Source organism: Dermochelys coriacea, chromosome 1 (genome assembly GCF_009764565.3).
Source record: "Dermochelys coriacea isolate rDerCor1 chromosome 1, rDerCor1.pri.v4, whole genome shotgun sequence".
NCBI classification, from domain to species: Eukaryota; Metazoa; Chordata; order Testudines; family Dermochelyidae; genus Dermochelys; species Dermochelys coriacea.
In genome coordinates, this window is record NC_050068.2 from 197,654,972 (window position 1) to 197,681,311 (window position 26,340).

Below are 26,340 nucleotides of genomic sequence, written 5' to 3' on the forward strand. Positions count from 1 at the left end.
AAATGGATACTTTTATATCTATCTCACCACTGCTTGTGTATTGTATTATAAATATAAAGCAAGAAGCTACAAGGAAGATCTTAGTCAATTTGTTTCTGTCAACAGTCAGTACAATTGATATTGTGTTATTCTGTGATTTGTAAATTGACCCTTTTGGGATGGGAGCAAGGCAATTGCTTTGAATAACCCAAATGCTACCTATTTCCATTTCAGTTTTTGTTTTATCTTGTGTGCAAAACTGAAGTTCATCTATTCTTTTTTTATTTTAGTATCTAAGATTCTTTGCATTTTTCCCCAACAGCAATACATCAAACGTCCCCACAACCACTCATAACAAAACCTTCTGTCACCTCTAAACAGACAAAGGCAACATTGGGTAAAGAAGTTTCCTTACTGAAATTGTTATATTGATATTTTTCCCTTTTCACCAAAGAAAACTCTTCTAGAAAACATGTTCTAGAAAGTTATTTGGTGCTGCAACATTTCATTCTCTTTCATTCTCCTTCTACATGTATGCACATCCTTTGCCATGGAAGACTCACAGCTCTGTCTTCGAAATGATCTCTCTGCCACTATCAGACCTGCTCAGAGGCACCCATTAACCTATTATTTCTTATCTATCTGTCAAAACTGAGTGGTCCTGCTTTCTCAGAGTATCAGAATTTTGGCCACTTTGATCACTATATCAAGTCATCCCACAGCGCAGCACTCTTAATTTTCTTCCTTTTGAGCAGTCATTTTATTTCAGCTTCCAGAAAATCATGAAATTGTTATTGTCTTTATTGCAGGCTTGTATTTTCTGTGAGCTAAACGTGGCATTGAACTATGATTCCTGAAGAATACAATAATAATCCCTCTTCTTTCTTTCAGCTCCAAAAGAAACACAACTCATTCCATCCAAACCCAAAACATCTGTCAGGCCAGAAGTACCGCAGACTAAACCTGGTAATTGCATTATTTCTGTAATTTGGTATAGAGGCTTACAATCTTTAAAAATGTTATTGTGGCACTAGCTTAGCTACACATGTTGACATTGGTTAGTGCCTTGATGAATTGACCAACATGGCATATTGAAAGATGTTACGGTCATTTTATTTAATTGAGCACACAATAGTGAATTGTAAAAGAAGAGGACACTGAATGGGCTAGCGTGACTTGAATCTCTCCTTGTGGAAAGCAGGTGACAAGTCAGCCATTTGTTCACGGTCGTTTCATGTTGAATTTAAGTAATATCCATGGATTGTTTTTAACCCATAGAACCCCTTGATGTGTCTTTGATATATATGCATTTCTATAGCGGCCATCACTCTTCTTATGGAAATTATTGTATGAAAGGGAACCATGAATTGATAAGGCTTTCCTCACCTTTTCAACTATCCTCTGAATTCCAGTCTCAGAATCAGACTCCAAAAGAGTCTGGTGACACTAACCAAGCTCAGGCTTGCCCAAAGAAAGATGAGCCTTGCATTGTATTCTGAAGCTCGTAAGACTTTACAGAAGTGTTCCTCTCTGGAACTTGCAGAGAATAGAGACTTTCTGCTCTGTTAAACAGGTGCAAACTTAGAATAATGCCATGGACTTCAGTAGATGTCTTCAGATTTACACCATCTAACTGAGGGAAGAATCTGGCCAGGGATGGTACTTTCTAGATCACTTTGTTCTAGGCAAAAGATTCAGTTTGAAGATCTGCATTTTCCCTAAGAAAAGAGACTCTTCTAATCAGTAATAATAGGAGAGATGGAAAAACTAGTGGTGACTCAGATACTATTTTGATAGGTGCATTAGATAATACAGATGCACTGTTATAAGGGAGGAGACTCCTGATTCTTTAGCCCCGGGCCACAATCCTGAAATGTATTTGTGCACAAGAATGAGGGAAAGTTATCCAAATACTTTTGGAATCTTCCAAGTATTCAGTTTTAGTTGGATTATTAAATAAGGAAAACTTTTAGGGTGAGTAATGACAGGAAAAAAAGGAGTTCTTAATTTTTCCAAAGTGGTGGCCCCAACCCTCGTCTTTGAATTGTCAATTATATTTGCTCTTGAGGCAGACTTTATAGTTGATGACATTTTTAATGATTTCCTTTTTCTCAATCCTCTAGCACTGAGAGAATATTATCAATAACTCTGTTCTTTACAGAATTGTACATTTTTTGTTGTACCTCACAAATAAAAATTGAAACAGATAGTTAATAAAAGAGAAGGTTAACTTTTTAAAGGATGATTTTGAGAGACATCCTTATAAGTAACCGAGTCGCTCTTACGGGAGGAATCAGTTGACTAGAGCTATCAGTGGTCGCATCAGTGGACATTAGTGTTAACACAACTGCGAAGAAGTGTGCATCTGAGAAGAGAATGGTGAGGAAATTTAAAATGTACAACAAATAGGAAAAGCATTATTCCTATACATGTGAATACTTGAATTAAGTATTTGAAAAATGAATTTTCTGTAGCTGGCAATTGTTTAATTAGAGTGCTATTTTATCTTGTAAAAGAAAAACCTGGTCTTTGATCCCGACCCCGCATACTACTAAGTTGACCTTTGCTTCTATCCCAAGAGTCGCTGATATTTTATTTCCTACTGCTCCAAAAACAGTGCGTCTGAGATCAGTTAACCTTGTAACAGTTTGTGTTGTTGATGGGTCTACAGTGGCTTTGGGCAATGAGAATTTTTTTGCCAGTTTTTGTCATTACCTTTCCCCTCTGCTTTTGGAAGATGACTGGAATTATTCTTTTATCAATAGCTAAACTTTCCATGTTTCTTTCCCTTTTGTTTACTTGTTGGTCATGCTCCAAGGCTCATGCATAATACTGCTTCTCATTTTTCAGTCAGTTTGCTGTTCTTTCTAGGAATACACATCTCATGCACAAGGCTGGACTGTCATCTGCAATGCACTGCCCTGACCTCCTAATCTTCTGTTGCCTGTCTTATTAATGCTTTGTATCCTCCTAGTCTCAAAGATTATACTTTCAATTAAAGCATGATTTTGAGCCAGGTTATCAACACTGAACCTTTTCACTTCTGGATTACACAAACAGAGTTTTAATCCTCCTCCTTCTTGAATTTAATATGTAGCATCTGATTTTAAGAAGACATGATGTACATTTAATAAGTTCTGACGTTTTCACTTCCAGTTCCAAATGAAACATACCAGATTTCGTCCAAGCCCCAAACTGCTCTAACAACTGAAAATCCACACTTGAAAACTGGTAACTGATTTGTTTTTCTTAATTCAGTGTTTTGAGACGGTTAACAATCTCTGAAGTGGATGAGTGCACTTTTCACTTTAAAGTCAAATGGTGTATACATTTTTACCAAGAACACTGTATTCCAGGTACATATTAGTTTTTCTCAGAAGCCCAAATACCATACTTTATGTTTTTAGAGGGGGAGGAGGGGGCTCAGAATCTGAGCCAAATTGTGCCCTTGAATGGACATGTGCTGCTCCCATTGGAAAAAAAAATTGTGCATGCACATCCATGAGCAAGATTTGGCTTGGTAAATGCACAAAATGTGCTAATCTCATTTAGTTCTGTCCTTGGAACTCAAGGATTCTTCTTCAAGTGATGGTCCCTGTGTGTATTCCACTGTGGGGTGCACATCTGCCTGCAACTGAAAAATGTTTGCTAGTAGTTTCCATTAGTCTGCACCTGCACCCTTCTCCTTGTGCTCTGGAATTCCAAGACCTATGAAGGAGGGTTGCTGTTGCCCCAGATCCTCCCCTCATAAACCCCTCAACTTTCTGCAGAGCATGGGGCCTACCAAGTTGGTGGCAATCCCCATTAATGACTCCATCTTAGAACCTGCCAAGGTAGTCTGGCATACCCCAGCCATATATTCCCCCGCTCCAAGGAGGACAGAAAAGAAGTACTTTGTATCAATCTAGGGAGCAGAATTTATATTTACACACCTTGCTCCAATCTCCTTCATAGTCCAAGCAGTCACTGAAAGATACAGGCAACATCAACCAAGATCCACCCCCTTGTGATAAAGAAGCTTTTCTCTGAACCTATTTAGGAGAAAAGATTTTACTTCAACCAGCCTGCATTTATGCATAGCAAATTGCCAGGCATTAATGTCTAAATACAATTTTGTGAATTACTCTAAGTTAACAGAATTTACTAACCAGCTGCTGTAGGATAGAGTGCAGTTCCAAGTACTCATTGAGGAAGGTAAATTGATTACCAGATCATTCCTCCAAACGTCAGTTGATGCAGTGTACACGCCTTCCAATTGATGGTGTTGGCTATTGTCTGGTGTAGAGTGTCATGGCTTCAGTCCTCAGGGAAGTCCATTCTACAGTGGAGGATTTTCCCTTTGAAGACAACAGTCTGTTTTGTGAGAAGGCTGGTAATTCATTACACTCATTGAAGGACTCAAAGGCAACCCTCTGCTCTGTGGGGATCTATACTCCAGTACCGTGGAGGAAATTCCACAGCCACAATGGTATAAGCAGTGACTGGCACCTCACCCCTTTTATCTTCAGAGGGGCTATAAACCACCATGGGAATGACAGAGGGTGCAGCAGAGCAAGCAAACATTCCCCCCCTTCCTCCATCCAACCCCAACCTGCTGCTAAGAAACACTTTTGATGGGGACCAAATTATTCCAGATGCCATGTCTGTCCTCCCAGATTTCTTGTACACAATTTGGTGGCCATGTAGCTTGTTTCTCCCACGCTTGGCAGATGATGATGACTGACACATGCATTCTTCACATCATTCTATAGATGATAGAGCTACGCTATAGAGTTAATCTCCTCTCTCCTATCAAAACCCATTCTCCACCCTTCTTCAGGAACCAATTTCACAAGAGGTTGTTCATTCAAGAAGTGGAATCCCATCTTCATCAGGAACCACAAAGCTGGTACCCCTTCAACAGTGGGCAAAGGGTATTTAATCAAATACTTTCAAATCCCCCCTCCAAAAAGGAGGATGGAGACTCTGATCTAAGACAGCTCAGTGTCTTTATCTGCAGATTGAAGTTCAGGATGGTCACCCTAGCTTCTGAACCTTCTGCTCAGTTCAGAACCTTCCCTCCTGTGATGAAGCCTCAGTCCTCTCAGCATTAACAAGGCTTCCATTTAACCCCCTGTCCTCATGCTCTTTGACCCATCTATCTATAAAGATTGCCTTTCTGGTTGCCATCACCTCAGCTAGAAGATAAGGTGAGCTGTGGGTCCTTATGGCTGATCTGCTGTACACAGTCTTCCAAAAGGGCAACATTTCTTTAAGACTTCACCCTAAATTTATTCCTAAAATAATCTTGGATTTTCATCTGAATCAAACAATTCACTCATCTTTTTTCTTCCCAAAAGCATATGTCACCAGTGAGGACATGATACTTTATTCTCTAGATATCCACCAGGCTCTGGCATTCTACCTACAAAGAAGATATTGTCTAGACTCTTTGTCCTTTGCAGAATGGTTGAGAGGGGAAGTGATCTTTTCACAAAGACTTTCAAAGCGGATATGAGGCTGCCTTGTGCTGTGTTGCAAGTTAATAGCCATCCTCCCCGCAGATGTGAGAACCCACTCAACTGGGGCCAAGGCTGCTTTGATACCCTCATTTTGTGATGGTCCTCTCACTGAAATCTGTAAAGCAGCAACATGGCATTCTGTCCATAGCTTCACGATCCTGATACAAGTTTCAACAGCTAACGTATCTTCCAGCAGAGCAGGCTTCCAGTCATTGGTACCACAGAGGTCCTCCACACTCTCCTCAATGAATACTGCTTGTCAGTCACCCCCAGTGGAATACACATAGGGACTATCACTCTAATAAGAAAGAGACATTACTGGTAATTAGGAACTAGAGTGCTTCGAGATATGTTGTCCTTATAGATATTCCACTATCTGCCCTCCTTCCCCTCTGCTTTGGTTCCTTTGCACATGATTCATGGTGGAGAAGGAAATGGAGATGCAGTCAGTCTGCACCGCCTCTTATGTTCTCAGTTCAGAGCATGAGGAGGAGAATGGCACAGGCAAAAAATCTTCTGGTCTCAGACACGTGGAGCGCATGCATGCCCCACAGTGGAGTGCAAAGAGGGACTACACATCTTGAAGAAGTTACTGTACAAGACTGAGAAAGACATTACTTACCATGTGATACTTTTCATTGGAATTCTGTGGGATAGAGTTTAAATAATTAAAATTAGCCTGATTAATCATGACTTCCCCCTTTTTCCTGACTATGTAGCCCTGCATACACACAGCTTCTGTGAACCTCAGTGGGAGTTATGGATGCATAAGCGCCGCCTTATTAATTGAGAAGAAGGCACAAAAAGATAGCTGAGTGCACGTTTCAGACAATGAATACAGGGACTTTCAGAAACCAGTTTTCAGAATTTTATCTCATTCATGTTTTTAGTCAAGTAAATGAAACTTGCAGGGAATGTTGCTATTCTTAAAAAAGATATTTAAGAAAAAGTGTCTATTTTCCCCAAATCTCGTGGGGAATATTCATAATATGAAAGTTGATATTCCCCCATGGAGCATTTGCTTTAAATATACTTGATTTCTGTACAATCAAAATCTACTATCTGCCTCACAGTGATCATATGAAGTTTAATGCATTTATGTTACTACTTTGTGTTTTGTTTCTCAGATGGATAGTGTTACAGAAGTGCAAAGTATTAATATATTCAGCCATCTTTCAGATGAGATATTTGATGTAGGCCTATAACACTTTTTCCAAGTTGAGCAATGACATTCTGTCTGCTTAAATGTTTTCTCTATAGTTTCATATGAAAAAGATATTATTCTTCATTTAGACTCTTAAAAAACTATTTTACAGTGTTGCTAGCGTAGGATGGCTACTAGGTTCAGCAGCCAAATGACAAACTCTGCTTATGGTGCAAAGAATTGTAGAGCCTATTAGACTGTATTTTGGTGTAAGATGATAGTGACTAACTCAGCTGTTACTGACTTCTGTTTTACATTTACAGCTTCCTATGTGATTCATACAGAAACCATTAAACCTAAAATATCAAAACCATTTGGCAAAACAGAGGCAACCCTGGGTAATGGCCAACACTTCACATTTTTAAACTTGATGCTGTCACTGTATTTCACCAGCACATGCTCTCATTGCTTTGGATTTCTTCATTTTGCTTGCAGACATCGTCTCTTGAGTGATGCTGAAAACTTTCACACCTTTATCTGGAATACTGGACTCTTTGTTTTTTTACAGACTCTAATTACATTTCTTAAGGCCACAAACACCCTGCAGAACTGACTCTGTATCCATACGCAATTGTGTAACTGAGTGTAAAATAATTCATGTCTTCTCCTCTTAAAACTAAGCATGAATGTTGCCAGCTAGACTCTACAGACTGGCTGCAGTTAACTTCTGACTCCTAAACAAACTAGCACAGGCTTTCAATGTGCAACTAAATTAATATGTTGAAAATTACAGAATTGTCACATGCTCATTTTGCTTCAATGCACTGACTGGGCCTGTCTCCCTTGATCATTGCTATTCCTCACAACCTTGGCACTTAAACTTCATTTTGTCTCTTTCAGCACCACATAAAGTGCGTCTCACTTCTGCAAGATCCAAGATATTTGATAAGCCACAGACCAGACCTGGTAATGAAGTATTCTTTCAAAATGTCCTTATTTAATCAGCTTCACTTACTTTTAGCTGTATCTTTTAAGTATTGCTGTGAAGTAGTTAGTATTTTCTTTTCTGTTGAGTAGGTCTGTTGATGTAGTCTTTCCATTGCTGATTTTATCTATTTTACTGAGAATTTTTTTGAATCGGATAAACTTTCAAAGAGCTGGTTTCTAATTTTTTTCCATTTGAAAAAGATGTTTCATTATTTCCAACTTGTATAGAAGCTGTTGACACAGATAATGCATAGCATAATCTAGAAAGTACCTTATAACTGCTTAACCAACAGTAGTAACCAGGGTTCCCATATTCTCTGATAAATTCAGTTTACATTTCATATCAGACTCCCAATTTCTGCAGTGCATTGTGTTAACTTCTGTGACACATTGAGCCATTTCACAACACTGATTTTGAAGCAGAATTCCCTGTTGAAATAAATGCGGAGTTTTGCTTAAGAATTAGTGGCACAGTATGGTCCACTGAAATTTCTGTAGCATCTTCAAGTAAATTCAAAGACCAAGATTTTTATTTAATTAAATATGTAAATGAGTAATAGAAACAGTACATTATTTCTTCTGTAGTCCTTGCTGATGTTAAATTTAATACAAATATCAGTTTTAATTTTTTTTTAATTTCCTAGAATTTCAATTTTCAACATGCTGCACAGTTTTATGAGAGCAGTTGGGACTTTGTTCACATAAATTTTTATTATTTGTTCAATGAGAGCTTGTATTGTGCAATCAAATTTTGCAACTGGTGGATTCTGCAGCCATTCTGTGAACGTGGAATAAAAGAATATTAAACCATATCTAGTTGGTAGTTTCCATTTTTAAAAAGGGTTTGCATACATTCAGATAAAGTGGTTTTTGAAGACACAATTTGTGGACTAAAATAGCATGTTTGTTTGTTTGTTTTTTAATCAAATGCATGAGCCACAATACCATTATTATGTCATTTCCTCTCTAACCAATAGGGAATTCAGTTTGCAGTGGCCTGGCTATCAGTGTTTTCTTTTTTTAATTTAAAAAAGATCTGAGCAATTTAGTATTATTGTTTCTGCAGCACTAAACAAGACAACACCAGGACCTGGTAGAACAAAAACTGCTGGAGTGATGAAATGGGGTGGGACACCAACAGGTAATGCTTACAGATATGCTTTCTCTGCAGTCTTTTTGAGTGTATCAGTAAAAAGTCAGGAGTCTATCTGTTCAATCCATCTAGTTTTCTCTGAATTCATGTTGGACCAAGTTTTACTTAGTTATGGGAGTGAATTCTCTAACTGGAATACTGTAATTCATTTACTGTTTTCTGTTCATGTTATGGTGCTTAGTTTATGCCTATCATGACTGAGCATCACTATAAAAAGCATATATATATATTCCCTACTGTTTTATATATGGTCCATTTATAGCTTCAAATTGAGCTAATTGGATATTAAGGAGAACCACAGTATATTTACGGTCATGGGGTTCCAAGCTGGGATCAAGTTCCCTACCACTCTAGGGGTATGATGAGAAAACAGTTTCATGAACCACCACTGCCCTCAGCCATTTAATTATATTACTGTAGTAGTTTCCGTCTTAATTGGTACTTGGAATGTCCTTTTGTAACTCAAGAGGAAATGTCAAGTGATGATGATGATAATGGTAAGCAATGGTAAAATGCATAAAATAATAAAAAAGGGCTTATATGCTTGCATGGTAATCCAAGAAGATCAAAGACATTTTTGCAGATAAATTTCAAATGGAGTTGTTTAAACTAAGTATGCTATAATTCAATCACAGGAGATGATACAGCATCAAACTGTTTGTAAAATAAACTATACATAGGGATAACAGAAATTAAGTCTTACTTCTGAATCTGTGGTTTCACTTCTGCTTGAGTAGTTAGTAATCCAAAGTTTTCATGATCTAATGTTTGTTCATTGGCTTAGATGTGAAATGAGCTGAACATATTGATCCATTTCCCAGCAAACAGGTTATCTGCATTACAGAAACCATTGTTTGGCAGACCCAGTGGCGAGTGATAACTGGGACAAGGAGATGGAACTATCCTATAGCCTTTAAGGATGATCCTTTCAGGTCAAGGCTGAGACACATTGGCTATATAATGGGAGGACACTTGCACCATCATTGCCTGTGCTGTCCCAATTCTAAGAACTGATAGAGGCCTTCAGTCAGGCCCAGTACTGTCAATCCATCAGTTTGCAGCAGGATGAAATTTTGGAGGGAAAAAAAGTGTTAGAACAGCATTCAAATTGAAGATCGGAAATTAGGGTTTATACCAGAGAAGTGCTGACAAATTCTCGTATTGTAATGAAACAACACACTTCGTTGCCACTAAAGAGAGAGAGAGAGAGAGAGAGAGAGACCCCCCTTGAACAGCTTGAAATAGCTGATGGGATTGTGCAGGGAGTTGTCCATTTGCTGAAGCATCGTTCAATAGAATGTCTGTAATGGACTTATTGCGGTCACTAGAAAGAGACTGAATATTAACTTCTCACTAAGTGGCTGTGCTGCAGAATAAACTCTTCATCTTTTAGAATGAATACGTCTGTGCGCTATTTGGTTAGGGATCTGGCTGTGATGGTGAATGTTAAGCAAGATGTTTCCTTCTACTTTTCCAAACCTAAAAAATGTTGAGGGAGTTTGAGTTGCCAAGACCTAGGAAAATGTTAAGTAGCTAGCTTGGTAGAATTTATTTAATTGTATAAATGGTTGTGTGTCAGAGAGTCCAGGGACCCAGGTGTTTCAAAAACAATGCTTAGGAGCCTCTGGCCACCGTTTCCAATCAGTGTGGTTCATAAAGGATTCATTCCTGCCTCAGTCATGTGAAGAATGTGGGTGGAACTATCAACAGAGAGAGAGAAAGAAACTGGGTCTGATTCTTTGAAAGGGAAATTAGGACCAGAGACTTTCAAAACTATAGCTGCCGTGATGTGTCTATAATTTTTATAATTCGTTTGGTGATTTTTATTTCTAATTATGAAAACTGGTAGAACCTTCTTAAGATCAGCATTAATATCAGAGACTGGTCTGGACTGTAGTCTTGGGCTGCTCTTTAAGCTTCACAATATGCATATGGCAACAGTACAAAAACTAACTTTCCATCCTGCTGTTACTTACACCTTCTTGTCAACTGTTTGAAATGGGCCACCTAGATTACATTGAACTCATTAGCACTACAAAAGTGATTTTTCCTCCCTTCTTGTCAACTGTTGAGAATAGCCCGCTTCCACCTTAATTGAATTGGCTCGTTAGCACTGACCCCCCACTTGGTAAGGCAACTCCCATCTTTTCATATGCTGTGTATTTCTATCTCTCTACTGTATTTTCCCCTCCATGCATCTGATGAAGTGGGTTTAGCCCACGAAAGCTTATGCCCAAATAAATTTGTTAGTCTCTACGGTGCCACAAGGACTCTTCATTGTTTTTGCTGATACAGACTAACACGGCTACCACTCTGAAACCTGTCACCGTTCTTAATGGAGCTGTTGAAATTCCAAATACCAGTTGAGAGAGTCATAGAAATGTAGAGTTAAAAGGAACCTTGAGAGGTCATCTAGTCAAGCCCCTTCCACACTGAGGCACTACCAAGTATATTTAGTCCATCCCTGACAGGTATTTGTCCAACCTGTTGTTAAAAACCTCCAGTGATGAGGATTCCACAGCCTCTCTTTGAAACCTATTCCAGTACTTAACTTTCTAATAATAAGGATAGTTTTTCCTAATATCTAATCTAAACTTCCCTTGTGGCAGTTTAAGCCCATTACTACTTGTCCTCCTTCCAGTGGACATCCATATAAACCATCCTCTTTATAAGAGTCCTTAACATATTTGAAGACTGTCAGATAGTCAGTCTTCTTTTGTCAAGGCTAAACATGCCCAATTTCTTCATATCTTAGTGTGATGCCCAAAGCTGGACACAATACTGGAGCCAAGGCCTCATCATTGCCAAGTAGAACAGGATGGTTATCTTCCACACCTTAGATATGAACATCAAAATTAGTCTTTTTCGCAACTGCATCACATTGTTGGCTCGTATTCAATTTGTGATCCACTGTAATCCCCCAGATCCTTTTCAGCAGTATTATTGCCTAGCCAGTTATTCCCCCTTTTGTAGCTGTGCAATTGATTTTTCCTTCCTAAGTATAGTACTTTGCACTTGTCTTCATTGAATTTCATCTTGCTGATTTCAGACCATTTCTCCAATTTGTCACAATAGTTTTGTATTTTAATCCTGTCATCCAAAGTGCTTGTGACCCCTTCCAGCTTGGTGTCATCTGCACATATTTTAAACAAACTCATCAAGTCATTATCCAAATTATTAATTAAAATGTTGAATAGTATCGGACACAGGACCCTACTAGATGCATCCTCCAAGTTTGACAGTGAACCACTGATAACTATTTGAATAGTTTTTCAACCAGTTGTGCACCTATCTTGTAGTAATTTCATTTAGACCATATTTCCCTAGTTTCCGTATGAAAATGTCATGTGGAACTGTGTCAAAAGCCTTTTGAAAATCAATATATATCATGTCTACTGCTTCCCCCCTCCCCGCATCCACTAAGTCAAAAGGAAATTAGGTTGATTTGGCATGATAGGTCTTGACAAATCTGTTACTTATCACCCTATTAACCTAAGGGTTTTAACAAATTGATTATTTAATCATTTGTTCCAGTATCATAGAATCATAGAATATCAGGGTTGGAAGGGACCTCGGGAGGTCACCTAGTCCAACCCCCTGCTCAAAGCAGAACCAATCCCCAACTAAATCATCCCAGTCAGGGCTTTGTCAAGCTCACCTTAAAAATCTCTAAGGAAGGAGATTCAACCACCTCCCTAGGTAACCCATTCCAGTGCTTCACCACTCTTCTAGTGAAAAAGTTTTTCCTAATATCCAACCTAAACCACTCCCACTGCAACTTGAGACCATTACTCCTTGTTCTGTCATCTGCTACCACTGAGAACAGTCTAGAACCATTTGCATTGGAACCCCCTTTCAGGTAGTTGAAAGCGGCTATCAGATCCCCTCCTCATTCTTCTCTTCTGCAGACTAAACAATCCCAGTTCCCTCAGCCTCTCCTCATAAGTCATGTGCTCCAGCCCCCTAATCATTTTTGTTGCCGTCCGCTGGACTCTTTCCAATTTTTCCACTTCTTTCTTGCAGTGTGGGGCCCAAAACTGGACACAGTACTCCAGATGAGGCCTCACCAATGGTGAATAGAGGGGAATGATCACTTCCCTTGATCTGCTGGCAACGCTCCTACTTATACAGTACAAAATGCTGTTAGCCTAACAAGGGCACACTGTTGACTCATATCCAGCTTCTCATCCACTGTAACCCCTAAGTCCTTTTCTGCAGAACTGCTGCCTAGCCATTCAGTCCCTAGTCTGTAGCAGTTCATGGGATTCTTCCATCATACGTGCAGGACTCTGCACTTGTCCTTGTTGAACCTTATCAGATTTCTTTTGGCCCAATCCTCTAATTTGTCTAGGTCCCTCTGTATCCTATCTCTATTCTCCAGCGTATCTACCACTCCTCCCAGTTTAGTGTCATCTGCAAACTTGCTGAGGGTGCAAGCCACGCCATCTTCCAGATCATTTATGAAGATATTGAACAAAACCGGCCCCAGGACTGACCCTTGGGGCACTCCACTTGATACCGGCTGCCAACTAGACATGGAGCCATTGATCACTACCCTTTGAGCCCGACGATCTAGCAAGCTTTCTATCCACCTTATACTTCATTCATCCAGCCGATACCTTTTTAACTTGCTGGCAAGAATACTGTGGGAGACTGGTTTCAGAGTAGCAGCCGTGTTAGTCTGTATTCGCAAAAAGAAAAGGAGTACTTGTGGGACCTTAGAGACTAACAAATTTATTTGAGCATAAGCTTTCGTGAGCTTATGCTCAAATAAATTTGTTAGTCTCTAAGGTGCCACAAGTACTCCTTTTCTTTTTCTGGGAGACTGTATCAAAAGCTTTGTTAAAGTCAAGGAATAACATGTCCACTGCTTTCCCCTCATCCACAGAGCCAGTTATCTTGTCATAGAAGGTAATTGGGTTAATCAGGCATGACTTGCCCTTGGTGAATCCATGCCGACTGTTCCTGATCACTTTCTTCTCCTCTAAGTGCTTCAGAATTGATTCCTTGAGGACCTGCTCCATGATTTTTCCAGGGACTGAGGTGAGGCTGACTGGCCTGTAGTTCCCCAGATCCTCCTTCCCTTTTTTAAAGATGGGCTCTACATTAGCCTTTTTCCAGTTGTCCGGGACCTCCCCCGATTGCCATGAGTTTTCAAAGATGGTGGCCAGTGGCTCTGCAATCACATCCACCAACTCCTTTACCACCCTCAGATGCAGTGCAGAACTTCCAGGTATTGAAGTTCAGCTGACTGGTCTATAATTCCCTCGGTCCTCTTTGCTCCCTTTTATAAAGATGGGTACTATGTTTGCCCTTCTGTAGTCTTCTGGGATCTCACCTGACTGCCAGGAGTTCTCAAAGATAATTCCTAACAGTTCCTAGATTGGTTCAGCTAGTTTCTTAAGTACCCTGGGTTGAATTTCATCAGGCCCTGCCTTATGAAACTCATCTAAATATTCTTCAACCTGTTCTTTTCCTAATCTGGTTTGTATTCCTTCCTTGCTTGTTGTTATAAATTGTTATGCATCTGGTCATAATTAACCTCTTTAGTGAACATTTGAAGCAAATTAAGCATTAAACACCTTCGAGCCTGCTTGGTGTCATCTGATATTAGCTCTCCTTCCCAACTAAGAGGTGTACCTGCTCTTTTCTTCTTCTTTTTCTTGCTGCTGACATATGTATAGAACCTCTTCTTATTGTGCTTTATGTTCCTTGTTAGGTGTGACTCATTTCGTGCCTTAGCCTTTTTGATTTTGTCCCAACATTCTTGTGCTGTTCTTTTGTATTCATCAGTAGCAATTTGTCCGTTTCCACATTTTGTAGGATTCCTTTTTTATTTTAGGTCATTAAATTGCTGCTGATGGAGCCATTTTGGCCCCTATTATTCCTGTTTTTCCTTCACATTGGGATAATTTGCAATTTGGTCCTTAATATTGTCTCTTTTAGAAACTGCAGCTCTCCTGAATGCCTTTTTCCCTTAGATTTTCTTCCCATGGGACCTTATCTACCCGTTCTCTGAGTTTGTTAAAGTCTGCTTTTTTTAAAGTCCATTATCCTTATTATGCTGTTCTTACTCTTTCCTTTCCTTAAAAACATGAAACCTATCATTTCATAATTACCTTCAGCCAAATTGCTTTCTAACTTCAAATTTGTACCGATTTCTCCTTGTTAAATTAAATCTAAAATGCTACCCCCCGGTTACTTCCTCCACCTTCTGAAACAAGAAGTTGTCCCCAGTACAATCTAAGAACTTAACAGCAATTATATTTTGCCATATTACTTTTCCAACAGATGTCTGGGTAGTTAAAGTCCCCCATTACTACCAGGTCTTATGTTTTGGACATTTCTATTGTTCTAGAAATGAGTCATCCACCTCCTCCTCTTGATTTGGTTGTCTGTAGTAGACCTCTACCATGATATCATCGTGTGTTTTTCCCCCCTTTTATTTTTACACAGAGACTTTCAGCAAGCCTGCTTCTCAGTTTTTTGTGGACCTCAGAACAACAATATATTCTTGGTGTATAATGCAAGCACCTCCCTGCTGCCTGTCCTTCCTAAACAAACTATACTCCTCTACCAATATTTCAGTCATGAGATTTACCCCACCAAGTCTCAGTGATGCCAGTTAAGTCATAGTTTACCTTGTGTACCAAGATTTCCAGTTCTCTCTATTTACTCCCTATACTTCTTGCATTTGTGTATAAACATCTAAGATATTGAGTAGATTCCCCCATTAAATTCCCTCTTATTGATTCTTTGACCCTATTGTAATTTTCCATTTCCCCTCTAATAGGTCACCTTTTGTGTCCCTCAGACAAATATGAACAAAAGCTAATTAAATCAGTAATATAAATATAGTAGTTTTATGTATTTAATATAGTTTTCTTTATTAACTTTCTTTTCAAAGTACTATTTAAGTATTCTATAACTCACTGCATTTAAATGTGCAACATTTAGGTTATTATGGTAGTGTCAGACAGGGCCTAAATGTTGCATGTTTAAATGCAGTGCTTATACAGTTCTTAAATAGTACTTTATAAAGCCTTTAGACATTGCATAATTTTTTTCCCCTGAACAAGAGTGCAGTACTAAAGAACCTTGGCTAGTCTGTCATTCTAATACTAGCTGGACTCTTCTTCTTTCTCCTTTCTTGCTGGTAGTGTTCTTGGACTGTGCTCCAGTTCTTCTTCGTCATTGACTTGTGGCATCAGAGCCAAGATATGCTGCCCCATGCAGAGTGTGCTTGGCAGCTGGAGGATTCAGATGCTAACCTGTGGAATGTGTTTTTCCAGCAGCAGCATATGAGACGGTGCTGGCTTCCTGGCTGGCTTTTTTCGGACTTTTGGCTGGTTGCATTCTTGGCTCTGGTGCCATGTGTTAAACTGACTGTGGGAATGGGACACAGATGGCATCCTTTTGAATAACTTTTTTTTAATTCTCTTCCTAATGTGAAGCAACACTTTCTATAATTTTCTTTGAATTTGATTCCCTGCTTATTTGTCTTAACCTACAAAGCTTGTGCCATAATGGAAAAAGTGGTTTTCTTAATGCCTCATTTATATTTATTTGATCCTGACAATTTAAAGCACTGCACAATGTACTAGCATGGTAGCATTCTCCTTGTGCAGGAACTGAACAGGCTGCTTCTCTCACAGTAGCCACCCATTGTATGTGCTGCCCTTTTTTCCCCACCTTTAAAACTAGAGCTGTGTGCTCAGGCTCTACAGGTCTCAAGTGTTTAGGTAGTTTCGTTAGTTGTTTCATAAACTCACCCCAGCCCATCCTCTGGCAAAAGCCATTTAGGTTATGGCAATAAAGTGAGATTTGGTCATCTTGTGGTATTTCTGCTATTGGGGTGGGGGATGCTAAATATTGTGTTTATTCCAGGCTGCATGAGTGTTTCCAGGAGGCATGATTAAAGTCAGAGAAAAATATAAATACACAAGCAAATACTGTCCGCCACACTCATCCCTATTCAAAAGTCTGGGTGAATGTGCTGAGAAGAAATTCTCCTGATAAACCATTACACTAGACTGACAGATACCATGACAAACAGCATGCTGTTGGGTAGTCCAAATACCACTAAATCCTTGAAGTAATGAACAAAACCACACTGACTTGCAACTTTGAACTCCATTTAATCAGGCAACAGGGAAAACAGAGCAACCATGCCAGTGTTGTGGTTTTGTCAGCCTTTCTCCTGGAAACCCTGGATTTGTTTTTCCATGCTGCCTAATTTAAATACCATTTACATTTTCATATAAGATTAGCTTTGTTTTCTTCAGGATGGCCTAATTTAGCTATGTTTGGCATAGCGGGCAGTTCAATGGTTTTGTCAATGTGCCTACACATTGTATTGATAATTTAGCTCTCGGATAGCATAGTAAACTAGAACATACTTTTCCCCTGTGTCTCATGGCATGCAGCATATTTTTCTGTTTGAGACAGATATTGAACTGTGTGATCTTTACTCACACAGACAGAGCCATCCCTTGGGTAGGGCAAATCGGGGCAACCACTCCAGGCCCCGTGGGCTGGTGCGATTGCCTGGCACAGTTGGTCCTGGAAGACATAGGCAAGGGAACTAGGCGTGCGGAAGATGCTGCAGCCCCCGCGGGCTCCCAGCAGCCGTCCCACACAACCGGGACTCTGCCCAGCCACCGATGCAGAGGGGGGCTCCCAAGCCTGCAAGGGCTGATTTGTCCCGGGCCCCGCACTCTCTAGGGACAGCCTTGCACACAGACCCGCCAATGGATCTCGTGCCTGAGCTGTAGCGCCATTCTGAGTCCTCTACTGTGTGAGAGTTATTTAACATATATCCATTGCTTTGATCATGTAACGAGTTATTTCAGTGCTATCGATAATCTGAAAGTAGATTGCAGTCACATCAGTTATATGGGGTGGCTTTGAGAGGAAATGCAGTTCTGTGACAGGATACCAGACTAAGAATTAGGAGACCCAGGTTCTAATCCCAGCTCTGAAACTGATTAATTGTGTGACCTTGGGTGAGTCACTTGACATTTCGGAGCTCCAGTATCCCTATCTGTAAAATGGGAGTAATCATTCTGAGCCACCTTTGTAGAGTGCTTTGAAATCTAAAGAATATGCCTTGTCCAAACCCATCTCCTTTTATAACTAAATCAGAATTTAAGAGAAATCATACCTTCCTAAGTGTGAGGATTACTGGATGTCTGATTCCCTAAATAATGATAATTTACAGGAGGTTCAGTAGGTCAGCCAGAAACTTAAATACTGGGGAGTGTGTGGGTATATGTATATGTATATGTATATACACACGCACGTTCCCCAGTATTTAAATTTATATATATCAGTATTTAAATATATAGAGAGATATAGATATAGATATATATCAGTTAATTTGGAAAATGAAATTCATCATTTGTTAATTGTCTAAAAGTAAAATTATGCTGTATGTGAGTATAACTTTAGATATCTAATATAATCAGAAAGTATTGAGCACTATGAGAACCAGCAGAATGTCAAGAGAGTAACAGATCTACCTCCTGTTTGGGCAACACATAGGCACAGAGTTTTCTTTGGGGATATTGTCAGTAAATGTTAGTTTTAGTAATCTCAAATATTGAAATTCTGAGATTGTGAAGTTACTTTTTTAGTTCAAACTACCCAAACTATGCAGAAACCCGCTGGCAAAAGATGAGAAAGCAGGTGAGAACTTGAGGATGGAGACAGGATTTTTCAAGAACTAAACAGGAAAGCCAACCAGTGGAAAGTATGGATATTGGCTGAATAGATCACATCCAGTTTTGTGCCTTGGAGGTTTTTATTGAAAATTAGGGATGACAAACCAACACTGAGGATCAAATTGTATTTTTTTAGTCACTAAATCCTTTTTGGGAGGTAAGGATGAAGGCATGTAGCAATGGGAGTACCCAGAAGAATTCTATTTGACTCATTCACTCTCAGATGTAACCATGCTCTATACTTGCAGGGGAAACAGGCCTGAAAACACAAAACCCAGATCTGGATTTTGAACTTCCTGAAGTTCAGAGTCAATTTGATTCAGCATTTTTTGGTTTGAGCCATTTCCAGTTTGTGGATATGTATGTGACTGAGTAGCAGTGTGACTCGGTGTGGAGGACTGAAGTCAAGTGGGGTCATTCTTAATGAAATACACTGAAGATGAATATATTGTTCTTCTCCTAACTCTCCTGGCAGCTGCTCTTCTCTCTCCTCAGAAGAAAGAGGCTCCTCCTATAATTCCTCATGACCTCTGCCCTCGCCCCCATCCCCATTCCAGTGCCACTGCTTCCTCCACGCCAGTTCCCCCTCTCTGCTCCTTCAAAAAAGTGCTGAAGTGGTACATAGACCTTGTGTCGCCCCTCTGCACAGGGATGAATTTCACCCTAAAGTAGTGGCTAAGTAAAGATTAGACAGTGGAGAAAATTGCAGCGGTTTCTGCGGAGACTAGATTTGTTGTTGTTGCATGCGTTGTTACCAAACACCGTATACATTAGCAGAAGATGTTTATAATTGTATTAGTTCTTGAGAACAAGTGTTCTGAAGAAGGGTCTTTTTAGCCTGAAAGCAGAGAATTTTATTTATCCAATAAAATGTGTTACATTCTCTGTCTTTTTATATATATTGTGACAAAGTTCCTCCTCTGCCTTGGTGGGTCCTGCTCTTATTGGCGGATTTGCTCGTCTCAGAGATTCACAGCAGCCCTCAGTGTGGCCACTTTTGCCAGTGGCTCCAACCTGCCGTTCACTCAGCTAACCTCATCACTGGCCAGCATGGGGAAATTGAATTGATTGGAATTTAAATGGATAGTTATTCGACTGTGGTTTTCATTTTCAGATAGTGTGCTATAATAATTTAGTTGATTTCTTTGAAATGTTATCCAAATTAAGTTTAGGTACACAATGTTCTGAGTCATTTGGAAAGTAAATTGTGATAAAACTTTGTTGTGATTGTTTTTAATGTAACATACTGAGCACAGTAAGGAGAATTCAACAGATGGTTTTTCCACAAATGTGACAAAATTGCAGTGAATCTCCTCATTTTACCAACATTAGCCATTGTGCAGCCAATGGGATATGTAAATGTACCTTCATTTTGTTAGGGGAATGTATATTAAGATTAGTCTACATGTGTCTTAATTGTCAGTATGTAAAACAGTTATACCAAAATAGTTATGTACCGAGAATAGTTATGTAGATCTTTATAGTGCCACTCAACTTTGGGTTTTTTAAAATCTGTTTACATTACTTGTAAGTAGGACAGTCCTTTATATACAAACTGAATTTTACCCACATTTTGCCTTCAGTAGTCCAAATATGGTCTTTTTTGGTTCAGTGTATCTCCAGTGGTTCCCTACTGGGGATGAACAGTCAGTCTTTTCTAAGAGGGGAAAAAGAGCTGGCCCTTTACAAGAGTCAGTACATTTAATTTATGTATTGAAAAAGGAAACAAGCTTTTTCTCTATCATGTTGAGCCCTAGCTTTTCTTGAGTAACCATGGAATCTCACTGCTGTTACCCAGCCCTTGCTCTCACTACCCCTTTGCCCCCATTATTGTGCTGTACCTGAAATTAGATTTCCATCTCTTTGGGGCCAGAGCCAATATCTTCTTTCTTGCACTAGAAGGCAACTAGCACACTTTGAGGTTCAATAAATATAACTATGAACGATAGGTGTATGTTATGAGGCTCATGTTTGTTTTAGCTAGAGTTTGAAAATGAGTTTTATGTATGTGTTTTGTCATGTATACATTTAATTTCACAGGTGACAAAGAAACAGTTCAGGATTTTACCAAATTTCTTATGGGCTCAAACATATCACTGGAATCCAATATGACAAAGAAAAAGACAGATTCCGGTAAGATTAATTATGAATACCCTGTCACAGTTCCTCATAAATGATATTAGTGATAAAATTGCCCTTTTAGATGACAAAAAACAAAACAAAACACATTGTGTCTACTGAAGTAGATAAAATAGGATCTCTCATTTCTCATCAGAAAAATATATCCTCATGGCTCTGGAGATTGGTGACAGAATAAAGAAATTTATACTTCCAGATCATCAGTTCGTATCCAGCCCAGGTTGCTGGGGACCAAATGTTGTTACCATCTGATGGTTGTTTGACAACCTATGTGGTGACCAATTCCTAGTGGTGAAGAAGCCACATTACAAAAACACCATCACAGTTGGTACTGATTGGCACTCTTGTTGGATGTCTCAGGAAAGACGCAAGGATGGAATGGGTCTAAATGAAACTAAATTACCATCTAACCCATAAGGATACACTCTACAGGCTAAGGTTGAGGACAATTAGCAAGGCAGTACGAGGAAGCTTGCACTTCCTCTGTATGTGCTGTATCTGTGTCCAGGGCTCTCAATTTGGCAGGTTTCACAAGAATTAAATTCCCATGAACATTCTACATTTTTTTAAAGCATTCATATTGTTAAAATAATAAAACAATCACTCTGTTCATGCTTTAATGGATTTTTTTGTGGACGACCCAGCAAATTACTTTTTATCTAGCTAATTGTATTCCAATAAGCTTATTATGAATTGCATGCTTTTAATGAAAAGGAATATATACATGGTATCATTCTGCCTTCATTATAAGAACCCACACTAGCTGCTATTTTGGCATTTCTGTTCACTAGCATTTAATCTGAAAAAAATTAGCATTTCTCTGAAGCTGTGCATGAATTTACTTTTATGCTTTTACTGATGTTTTTGAAAGGCTTTTCCTTTTGAATCCTGTCTGATGTTAAAACTTCAAAGAATGCATGCAAAGAAAAGCCTCCTAAATTAATTATAAACTCTGGTGTGTTCATAATCCCTAGATAAAACACTGGCACTTAATTTATTTGTGTAAAAAAAGAGAAACAGGGCTTATGGTTGAGATTTGGCATTTCAGTCCCTTAAAGTTTATTCAGTCTAAAAATTGTACTTAGCAAGGATTAAGTCAATATGATAAACTAGTAGTAGCTTCATCCAAGCAGTAAGGTAAAGCCAAGGATAGCTATCAGTTTTAATTGACTAGTACACTTTTTCTGAACTCAATTAAGTAGTATGTATTTAAGTAGATCCCTTCTGGGATTTGAAGAGTTTGAAAGGACATATTATACATATGATTTTTGAAAAATATCTACATCTGCTGTTATTCGTTTTGGTACATTATATATTTAATGGTAAGCCTTTAGAGCTTTGAAGTACGCCAATACTTTGAACTGCAGTCAAAATAGACTATCGGATATACGCTGTTTTCTCATTTTCTTAAATAAGAGTGGACTGTAATTTAATTTTTTAGTTCAGTACTATTCATGAAGCCTACCTACATAAAAATTCAAAGATAAATCAGAACTCGGAATATATTAGCATAAACATGGCTTCATTTTTAATACACTTTATTTAATCATTTAGGTTTCTGAAACAAAATGATGCATTTCCAAAAATCTAGAAGCCCTGCCATTAGTGCCTTTTTAATAAGATACAGGCAAAATAAGTTGGAATATGCAGGTTATTTTGAGCTTGTTACACTGCAGAAATTCTTTGAGCAGTTGAGCATCCTCAGTTTTCATTGAAGTCAGTGGGAGTTGAGGGGACAGAGTACCTTGAAAATTCATGTTATTGAGAAGAAATGAGCCCCTAATAGTTTGCATGGAACTGAGTCCATTAAAAATGTATGAGATATTCCCTAAAATGATATTCTTTGTAACTGATTACAAATGGTAAATAAAATGATGTAGATTTGATGGTGTTATGGAAATTCCACAAACTGTGCAAGAACATCACGGGGTGAATGTGTGTCTTTGTAGTTTGTGTTGTTTTCCAGAGTACACTGCAGTAGGCTCAAGTGTATGCACAAATTCTATTGAGTAATAATAGGTTGTGCCTGTACGTAGCTGCTGGGCACTACCAAAGGTTTTTACAGTATTTAGAAGGTACAGTAGATACCACTGAAAAGTCAACATCTGCCAACTCTCATCACACAATTGCCTCAGGTATTACCCATTCTAAGCATAGGGAAAAACTCCATTAATCTCAGATACCACTGTGTAGTAACTGTTGGGAGATGGTGACCTCTTTATACACAAAATTGTTTTTTTGAAAGGGTGTATGCATTTCCTCCCATCTGGGATTTAAAAACGAAAATAAAAATTCAAATAGCCATTCTTAAAATGCTAAGGCCTCCAAATATAACCTAATTTAAAATCAATTGTCTATAAGATTGTCTCCAGTCTTGCTTTTTCACATGGTTTGGGGGACATTTCCATTATGATTTGTGAGTTGGTGCTCAAGTCCAAAATGAAAGAAGAATAAAGAAAAAGAGGAGGAACTGTCTGTCTAGCTTAGGCATTTCTAAACGTTCCCCCAAATTAATGTGGAATCCATGTCCTATCCCTCTTACTACATTTATAAATCTGTGTATGCTGCTTAGGGTATGAAATACTGCATGCAACCAGTATTACATCAACAGCCAACAATGTCATTGACATTGGCAGCATTATGAGTGTTATCTTACCCTTGAATAGTTTCTCCTGTTAGACACAAGCAGTCTTCTTTTTAACGTAAATCTTGCACATCTCCTCTAACCTTATGGACTCTCTCTTCTAAAAAACAGACATGTTTAAACTAGGGCCATCAAGCAATTAAAAAAATTAATCACGATTAATCACACTGTTAAACAATAAGACAATACCATTTATTTAAATATTTTGGATGTTTTCTATATTTTCAAATATATTGATTACAATTACAACACAGAATACAAAGTTACAGTTCTCACTTTATTTTTGATTACAAGTATTTGCACTGTAAAAAAACAAAAGTAGTATTCTTTAGTTCACCTAATACAAGTACTATAATGCAATCTCTTTATCATAAAAGTTGGACTTACAAATGTAGAATTACGTACAAAAAAACTGCATTCACAAATAAAACAATGTAAAATTTTAGAGCCTACAAGTCCACTCAGTCCTACTTATTTAGCCAATCGCTAAAACAAACAAGTTTGTTTACATTTGCAGCAGATAATGCTGCCAGCTTCTTGTTTACAGTGTCACCTGAAAGTGAGAACAGATGTTCGCATGGCACTGTTATAGCCGGCATCGCAAGATATTTATGTGCCAGATATGCAGGGGTGAAAGTAAGGCGGTACGGGCCGGTACGGCATACCGGGAAAAAATGGCCGCCTGTACTGGGCCATACCACTGACTTTAAAGTGCTGCCGCAGCAGCGCTTTAACATCGCCGCTCCTTTTGCGACCCCCTGTCAGCAGCCTTGCCAGGTCCCTACTGCCAGGACCGCCAACGGGGGGGGTGTGCAAAAGGGGCAGCGATGTTAAAGCACTGCCACAGCAGCACTTTAAGCTTGGTCCTTTAAAGCGCTGCTGTGGCAAAAGGATCCTGCTTAAAGTGCTGCCACTTTAACATCCCTGCCCCTTTTGCCCCCCCCCACCGGCCGCCAACGGCGGCGGTGGGGGGCAAAAGGAGCAGCTACCCTGGGGCCCGCGATTTTAAAGGGCCCGGGTTGGAGCCCTGGGCGGCGCAAGTGGGCTGGCTGGGGGACTCTGACCCCCCCCGCCACGTAATTTCTGCCTGGGCCCGTACTGGTAAGAGAGACGTTTTACTTTCATCCCTACAGATATGCTAAAGAGTCGCATGTCCCTTCATTCTTCAACCACCATTCCAGGGGACATGCGTCCATGCCGATGACGGGTTCCGCTCGATAACAATTCAAAGCTGTGCAGACCGACGCATGTTCATTTTCATTATCTGAGTCAGATGCCACCATCAGAAAGTTGATTTTCTTTTTTGGTGGTTCAGGTTCTGTAGTTTCCGCATCAGAGTATTGCTCTTTTAAGATTTCTGGAAGCACGCTCCACATCTCGTCCCTCTCAGATTTTGGACGGCACTTCAGATTCTTAAACCTTGGGTCGGTTAAAAATCTCACATTGGTACCTTCTTTGCGTTTTGTGAAATCTACAGTAAAAGTGTTCTTAAAATGAACATGTGCTGGATCATCATCCAAGACTGCTGTAACATGAAATATATGTAAGAATGCGAGTAAAACAGAGCAGGAAACACATAATTCTCCCCCGAGGAGTTCAGTCACTAATTTAATTAACACATTATTTTTTTAACGAGCATCATCAGCATGGAAGCATGTCCTCTGGAATGGTGGCCGAAGCATGAAGGGCCATATGATTGTCTAGCATATCTGGCACGTAAATACCAATGCCAGCTACAAAAGTGCCATGCGAATGCCTGTTCTCACTTTCTGGTGACACTGTAAATAAGAAGCAGGCAGCAGTATCTCCCGTAAATGTAAACAAACTTGTTTATCTTTGTGATTGGCTGAACAAGAAGTAGGACTGAGTGAAGTTGTAGGCTCTGAAGTTTTACATTGTTTTATTTTTGCGTGCTGTTATGTAACAAAAAAAATCTACATTTGTAAGTTGCTCTTTCATGACAGAGATTGCACTATAGTACTTGCATGAGGTGAATTGAAAAATACTGTTTCTTTTGGTTTTTTTTACAGTGCAAATATTTGTAATAAAAACATACACTTTGATTTCGATTACAACGTAGAATACAACATATATGAAAATGTAGAAAATCATCCAAAATATTTAATGAATTTCAATTGGTATTCTATTGTTTAACAGTGCAATTAAAACTGATTAATTGTGATTAATTTTTTTGAGTTAATTGCGTGAGTTAACTGCAATTAATTGACAACCTTAGTTTAAACATGGATAATAGAAGAAAAGTCTCTCTACTTAGATTTGATTTCTCCTGTTTTCCAAGGTGTTGGTCAGTTGTGATTCATACTTACATTATCTTTTTCTAAGACGCCTCTTCAAAACTCATACAGTGTACTATAAATGTCTGAAAAATGCATTCTTCTCACTGGGTATTGAGATGTGTATTAGTATTATCAGTTCAGAGGTGGTAACATGGCTCTCTGTTGAAGCAGTTTTGCCATTCTGATAAGTAAAACCAGCCAGTATTTTGTATGAAATTGTCACCAGCTATAGTTGAAAAAACTGAATCAGATATTGGTTATTTTATTATTTTAAAAAAATTGATGTCACTGCAAATTTAAACAGTAATTTACACACATAGCAATTTCCTCCCCCTAAGCATTGTATATTTTTTTAAGACTATGCATGGGGCTATACATTTTACGCCTGAGGGCATTCTGCACCAAAAAAATTAAAAATTCTGTGCACAATTTTAAAATCTGCAAATTTTATTTGTCAAATAAATGTGGAGATTCCAGCATGGCATGGGGGAGCACAGGCCACTGGCTGCACAGACGTGGGAGATCACTGTGCAGCTCCCACTCAGGATATGGACTCGGTGAGGCTGCACCCAATCCTGACACAGTGCATGGACCGGGTCTGACCCAGAAACACCCCAGGGCCCTGCCTCTCCATGCCAGGTGCACCAGGTGTGGACAGGCAGGCTCAGCAATGCAGGATCCAAGTGTGGAGGGACTTAGTGTGGGGTGGTCCAGGTGTCAGTTGAGAGGGCTATGGGGGGGGAGGCAGTCTGGGTGTGGGCAATTCAGTGTGGG

At 39.2% G+C, this 26,340-nt stretch overlaps 1 protein-coding gene across 22 annotated transcripts in view; it reads left to right on the forward strand.

Moving 5' to 3' along the window:
* LOC119844474 (ABI family member 3 binding protein) overlaps positions 1–26,340 on the forward strand; it is a 411,236-nt gene that overhangs the window by 328,435 nt on the left and 56,461 nt on the right. For 21 of the 22 annotated variants that reach the window (XM_043511028.1, XM_043511059.1, XM_043511093.1 and 18 more), the window contains 7 exons: positions 302–376; positions 871–945; positions 3,136–3,210; positions 6,948–7,022; positions 7,525–7,590; positions 8,678–8,752; positions 20,527–20,619. In XM_043511028.1, the coding sequence (XP_043366963.1) occupies positions 302–376; positions 871–945; positions 3,136–3,210; positions 6,948–7,022; positions 7,525–7,590; positions 8,678–8,752; positions 20,527–20,619 (534 nt within the window). The remainder of the gene's footprint in view (positions 1–301; positions 377–870; positions 946–3,135; positions 3,211–6,947; positions 7,023–7,524; positions 7,591–8,677; positions 8,753–20,526; positions 20,620–26,340) is intronic. The other variant, XM_043511140.1, reaches the window with a different exon arrangement.